The 6,740-nt window shown below is 63.1% G+C and overlaps 2 protein-coding genes across 2 annotated transcripts; both read right to left on the bottom strand.

Annotated features, from left to right (window-relative positions):
* Positions 1–266: 266 nt before the first annotated feature.
* On the bottom strand, positions 267–3,406 carry MNEG_11528 (hypothetical protein; the record flags this gene model as incomplete). The annotated part of the gene is made up of 8 exons (XM_014039999.1): positions 267–497; positions 812–895; positions 1,254–1,392; positions 1,683–1,789; positions 2,218–2,340; positions 2,617–2,709; positions 2,779–3,013; positions 3,216–3,406. 8 exons carry the CDS (start codon positions 3,404–3,406, stop codon positions 267–269), a joined length of 1,203 nt encoding a protein of 400 aa, XP_013895453.1.
* A 1,009-nt stretch (positions 3,407–4,415) lies between these two features.
* MNEG_11529 (hypothetical protein) lies at positions 4,416–5,177 on the bottom strand (the record flags this gene model as incomplete). Its single annotated transcript, XM_014040000.1, has 1 exon — positions 4,416–5,177. One exon carries the CDS (start codon positions 5,175–5,177, stop codon positions 4,416–4,418), a length of 762 nt encoding a protein of 253 aa, XP_013895454.1.
* Positions 5,178–6,740: the final 1,563 nt, after the last annotated feature.

The raw sequence follows: 6,740 nt of genomic DNA on the forward strand, positions 1-6,740 counted from the left end.
ATGGCCTCGCGGTACTTCAGGGCGCGGTTGGGGTTCTCCACGTCAGCGCGGCGGTTCTGGGGGCGAGAGGAGGGCCGTTTGGTTGGGTACAACAGGAGGGGTGAACTAGTGTGTGTGTGTTTGTGTATGTGCGTGTGCGCGCGCGTGTGTGTTCGGCTTGTACAGCGGTTGAATGTAGGGCGTGGCAGGTGATTCAATGGGGGGGCAGACACCCGCACGAGTGCCAGGGCCCGGGGTGCAACAGCAGGCTTCGCCTGAAATGCTCATCAGAAGCCAAATCTAACATTGTTCATGTGTTGGCGTGCGCACAGGAAGCGTCGGTCACACACGCCCGCGGCGGCGCGGCGGCCGCGCACCTCTCCCCCGCCCTGGTACGCGTGGCCGTCCAGCGGCAGGCCCAGCGAGGCGGCGCATGACTCCACGCTGGGGAACAGCTGGTCTGTGGTGCCCACGTGGCTGAAGGTGCGCAGCCGCTGCAGCGCGAACGCCTTGAGCTCCTGCAGGGCCGGGGGGAGTGGGGGTGGGGGGTGAGGGCGTCAGTTGACTGGTGTGTCAGAGGGGGGGAAGGAGGACGGATCTGGTTGGGGAGGTGGGCGCTGCTTGCGGATCAAGGGGTGGATGCAGGAGGCAGGGAGGCGTGCGGTTCTCATTGTATCGCGCAGTGGGACCGGTCGCCGCGGCTGCGCCCGGGAGCGGCCCGGCGCAGCACAGGCAGCAGCATGGCCGCGGGGCTGGCAACGGCGCAGTGGGCGCCGGGCCCGTTGGAGACATGGTGTGGGGAAAGGCAGGCTTATCGCAGCGCAGCGCTCACGTCCGCGACGGCTGGGTTGCTGCGCGCGCAGTGGCGCAGCTGCTCGGCCTTTGGCCAGTGGGAGTAGTTGGTGAGGCCGAGGACCTGTTGAGTGATGGGGGCATGGGGAAAGGGGGATCGGATGGTGTTGGGGTCGGGAGGGCGACAAGGGCGCAGCAAGGCCATGGCTGGGGCGGTCAAGCAGGTGCCGGGCTGGGAAGAGATGTGCGAGCCCAGCCAGCGTTTGCACGTAATCCCCAGGTGCCACAGCGGCATGATTTGCACGCACGCTTGCACACACACACACACACACACACACACACACACGCGCGCGCGCGCGCGCGCGGAGGCATCCAAACACACACAGACACACACACACACACACACACACACACACACACACACACGCGCGCGCGCGTGGAGGCATCCAAACACACAGTACATGCGACACACAGGATCTCACCTGGAAGGCCTCCCCGTTGTGCAGCAGCTCCTTGGCTATCGGGTGGTGCACAAACTCAGCCAGGGGCATGACGAGGTCGTTGTCGTAGGGGTTGAGGGGCGGCAGCAGGCGAGGCTTCTCAGCTTCCGTCAGCTCCCACCTTGGGTAGGGGGGCCCAAGATTGTTGAGGGTTTGTCAGGTCGAAGGGGTAGGATACGGGGTCGCAGGGACTCGAGGGGCTGACGCCGTAGCCCCTCCAGCCACAGCTGGCAGCCTGGCATGCATCGCCTCAGACGAGCCGTAACATGCACATGCGCACGCACTCACACCCACACATGAGCACACACTCACACACACACATGCACACCCACCCCTCAAAACGTGCATATAATCAAGCACCAATGCGCCCGAGACACCCGGGCACTGCCCATGCCCACGTCACCCCCTCACCGCGACACGTTCCTCATCTTGTTGTAGTAGTAGGGCCGCCCCTCCTTGGTGCTGTACTCCACCCAGTGGCCCGCAGGGTCTCGCGGCCTCGACGACAGCACGTCCAGCTGGAAGGCGGGGGGCCGGGGCAGGGACGGCGCGATGCGGGGCAGAGGCGTTAGGCGCTGCGCCGCAGATCTCATTGGGAGGGCCGCCGGTGCGCGCACGACGCGCCCACGCCGTTGGAAGACGCCGCGCGTGCCCTCCCTAGGCACGGGGCCCATCTTTCTGAGGTCCCCTCACCGCTCGGCCCCAGCCCGGCAGGAAGCAAGGCTGCGGCCCCAATGGCTTCGCGTGAACATCCGCTGCTTCACTCCCCCCGCCTGCCCATCAGCCCCACAAACCCTAATGCACGCCTGAGCCCCCTTTCACATGGTGACATGGACAGCCTCCTCAATCCCAACAGTCAGCCCAGGCCTGAAGCCCCAGGCCTGAGGCCTGCGTCCAGGGACGGCAGCCGCGACCCAGGCGACAGCCAGGCCGCGGGGCCACCCACCCTGGCCCTCATGTCTTGCAGGAAGAAGGGCACCAGGTGGGACCACGGCCAGACCTCATCCGTCAGGGTGCGGCCCGGCTTGGGGGGCTTCTTCCGCGTCTTGTTGACCTGCCGCGCCGCCACCTGCACGCGCGACCACGTTTTGGGCGGGCGGAGTTGGGGAGGTGGAGCGGAGCCAAGAACAGGGGCGGCGGGGCAGCGACGAAGACAGGGTGGGCCGTGCGCCGTGCAACCTGGGTTCGGCGCCGCCTCAGATGCCTGCTTGCCTGTTGGGTGCGTCAGGCGCCGCCGCGACCGCTCGAGCCGCTGCCTCCCTGCCGCATGCATGCTGGACCGCCTCCCGCAGAGCAGAAGGCAGTTTCTCGCAATGCACCATTCAGCCCTTCATGCGCGCCGCACCACCGCTGCGACGCTGCCACTTACGTCCCCCGTCCCTGGCCCTCGCCCCCGCAGCCCCTGTTGCGCACGCGCCCCTTGCGCCCGCCGCAGCCCCTGTCGCGCGTATGGGCAGACATGCAAAACCCCGAGTTTTCGGCCCGGCGGCCCTTGCCGGGGCCGCACCTCGATCGCGAATTCGTACGCACTGAGGAACCGGTCGAGCGGCTCCCGCAGCTGCGTCACGACGGCTGTGCCCGGCGGCAGCTGCTGCACCACAGAGAAGTCGTCATGGGAGGACAGCAGCCGGCAGGCCGGCACGTGCACGTCAATTCTCAGGTGGTCGTAGGACTTTGGGCAGCGCTGGCTGGGGGGCGTGCCCTGCTTCAGCAGGCACGAGTGGAACGTGCGGCCCGCGGTCCTGCGGGGGCGACGGGGCACGGGCGTGCGCGCGTGGGCGCAGTTTGGCGCGCGGGGCCGGCGCGGGCGAAGCCGCGGCGGCGGCGGATGGGGGTGGGAGCGGCGAGAGGGCCGCGCGGGCGCCGCGGCTGCGACAGGGGCGGGAGCGCGTGCGCCTGCAGCGGGTGGCCCCATGTGGTTGGGTGGCAGTTGTGCTCACGCACCTAGGCACATGCAGGAAGTACACCATGTTGTCGCCGCCATAGGGCACCGCCTCTTTCTCGTTGAACGTGTGAAACTCCTTCAGCACCGCCTGGCAGGTGGACGCCTCGTCCGCGCCGGCGAGCAGCGGCAGCAGCGCAGCAGCGGCGAGCAGCAGGAGCGGCACAGCGCTCTGCGAGAGCACCGTAGCCATAGCGGCTGGCCGCTGGTGGCATCGCATCCTGGAACGCCCGGGTCTATCCTTCCACCCACACCGACTGCCTAGGGTCTGCTAACCAGCGGATCAGTAAGTAGTTGGGAGTTTTTTCATGGGCCGCGGGGTGGAGCTGGTGTTGTGGCGTCGTGCGTGTGCGTACCAAACCGCAAAGTACAACGAGTCGTGCTGGTATGATTAAACGAGGCAAAGACGATCTGGTGTCACACTCGGGCAGTCCAAGCTCACTGTGTGTGTTGAAGCCTACCGTATTCCACCCCTGCGATATGATGCTTATTATACTCAGGACCAGTAGCAAGGTGTTCAAGAGTAGGATATGCCATTGTGATTGAAGGCCCCTCCACTGCACCACCCCAAATGCAGCGTGACTCCAAGCACGCCCTCCCAGGCCGCCGTGGGGGTGCCTCCCTCGCCTGCCCACCCTCCCCCATGACGCCGCAGGCCACTCGCTCAGCCGCGCCGCTTAAGGGAGAGCCATGCAAAGAACCCAAGACAAAAACAGTTGCGTCGATACACCAGTCACAACAGCAATCTTACCCCACAAATCGGCAACAGGATTGTTGTGCGCTATCAAGCATGTGCATGTGCATGCAGGTGATCATCTTCGGAAGGAGACGTGCACAAAGCACTATAAAGCTGAGTTACAGCCTTACAGCCTTGCGATGGGAATAGTGGGCTGAGAGCTGGCCACGATTTTGAAACAGCCATGCAAGGTTGCGAGCTGCCATACTACATTTCTACCTCTGTCCAAGCTTGTCAATTCAATTATGAGTGTACGTAATTTGTTTGGCATGATTTACACGGTGTAGTTGCACCACAGCTGCCTAAGCATATCTTGCTGTGTGAAGCCCGATTAATCAAAACACAGGCATCCTCATACAATTGGTTCTTCATGCACGACAGTGTTGAGTTCTATTCGCATGTGTACCATTCGGGAGGCACACAAGATGCAGCTCAAGCTCTACTGTAAGGCCCGATTAGCGTACAATCAACCCAGCAGGCGGCCGGTCAGGCCGCCAACAAGGCCGGTGGCAGTGCCGGCAGTGCCAACGGGGTTGCGCACGGTGCCGGTGACCGTGTTCAGGACGGGGGTGGCGACAGGGCCGACCACAGGCAGGCCACCCACGAGGCCGGCAGCGGTGCCGGCGACGCCGCTGGCGGTGCCAGTGGGGTTGCCCGCGACGCCCGCGACGGTGTTGAGGGCGGTGGTGGCGGCGGGGCCGGCGACGGGACCGACAACGGGCAGGCTACCGGCAACGCCGGTGACGGTGCCGGCGGCGGTGCTGGCGACGCTGCCAACGGTGCCGACGACGCTGCCAACGGTGCCAGTGGGGTTGCCCGCGGCGCCCGTGACGGTGTTAAGGGCGGTGGTGGCGGCGGGGCCGGCGACGGGACCGACGACGGGCAGGCTGCCGGCAACGCCGGTGATGGTGCCGACGGCGGTGCCGGCAACGCTGCCAACGGTGCCAGTGGGGTTGCCCGCGGCGCCCGTGACGGTGTTGACGGCGGTGTTCGCGGCGGAGCCAACAACGGGCAGGCTGCGAACAACACCCGTGGCGGTGTTGACAACGCCGCCCGCGGTGCTCACAAGACCACCCGCAGTGCCAGCGGCGGTGCCGACAACGGGCAAGCCGCCGGCAGTGCCAAGCAGACCGGTGACGGCGCCCAGCTGCTTGAGATCACGGGCTGCAAGGGCGGGCGTGGCCAGGAGGAACGCAGCAAGGAAGGCCACAGCGAGCATGCGAGCCATTGTGAAGGTGGGGCTGGGCGAGCCTGCGCGCATCATGGAGAGGAAGGGGGGTGGTGGGCTGGTACAGCTGGCCAGGATGGGGCCAGGGGCAAGGACGCGCCTGGTTGGTCACATCAGACCCAGCTACGAAATCCAGAAGCGTGCAATCGCTTTGGCCGCCGTGTGACACACACAAATGAGCGTGCTCACCTGCGGATGAAATTCGACGTTTGAGTTCGGTAGACGTTGCGAGAGCTGTGGAGCGAACTGACAAATAGGTTGTTGCTCGGATCAACAAGCCTTTTATGCGGCGGCTGACACCCGCCAAACTTCTCGCACAGCAGATTCTGATCGAGTTTCGTTGACACCTAGACCGGGTTGCTGTCATGCAAAGTGTGCGCCCGACCAGCACGGCCTGAAATCGAAGCGTTCAAGAAAGTGGTATATCATGATGTTTGAGTCCCAATGGCTGCAGGCGGCACACGGCAAGCAAAGCCCAGGTCACGGCGCACGTGACTTAGGGAGTAATCATGCCTCAAATGTCATTACTCCCTTGTCCTAAGGCCGCTGGAGGTTCAATCCGCTATATGGGTGACATCATAGTAAACTGATAGCCCTTTCATACAACTGAAGCACCGTGAGACAAGGCGCAGCGTGGTGCATGTCTACCACAACAAGCTTACGAGCCAGGGCGGGAACTGTGGCGCCTACTTCACGCCGCATCACTGTGTGTTGCAGGAGCCCAATTATGGGGTAACCTGCTGCACGTGAAGCGTAGAAAAACAGCTTAACTCAATCTGTAGGCGAATTGTGCTAGGCTTTTGCAGGTGTCGCGTGGGCCTTTGTTTGTACCATCGCAACTGATTACAAAGCGTCCAGCGGTGTTGTGACACATTAGGACAGACACTCTCTGATGTGTTGACCCCTTGTGAGCTGATGCAGGCTCTGCCTCAACAACTATACCCACATTTGGTTCGCAGGTCCCTGTGCAGGCGGTGTCTTGTAGGCATGCATGGGTATTTGTAGGACAGGAGCGGCCGTCGTGCACTGTACAGACCTTGTTGGGCAACCAATCTAGCATGCAGCTGTGTCAGACATGCTTGGTCAGGCCCAGCGTCCAGCCACGCCCACAGCAATGGGTGCATCCACACGTGATGAGGCCGCGGGCTCAGGCAGCAACAACAGCAGCACCAGCAGCAGTGGCAGCAGCGTGTCTGCGGTCACAATTTCTCCCCACCGGAGTTAATCCCTTGATGCATAGATTTGAGCAGCCACTTTGCCGCGAACACAGTACTTTGGGTGCAACTGAGGCACCCCAATCGACAACGCACCCTGTACAGAGTAAGTTGTGTTCTGACTTAGGCTCCCATCATTGCCAAACTACTTTTGTTATCCATGCCAGGCAGGTGCTTTTGCTGCCAGTCAATCACAGCAATGGGAACACCAGGCAAGTTGAGGCAACCCACGCACGCATGAGCAATTTTCTGCAACACACACACACACACACACACACACACACACACACACACACACACACACACACACACACACACACACACACACACACACACACACACACACACA

The sequence above is a fragment of the Monoraphidium neglectum genome (genome assembly GCF_000611645.1).
Source record: "Monoraphidium neglectum strain SAG 48.87 unplaced genomic scaffold scaffold02786, whole genome shotgun sequence".
Lineage (NCBI taxonomy): Eukaryota > Viridiplantae > Chlorophyta > Chlorophyceae > Sphaeropleales > Selenastraceae > Monoraphidium > Monoraphidium neglectum.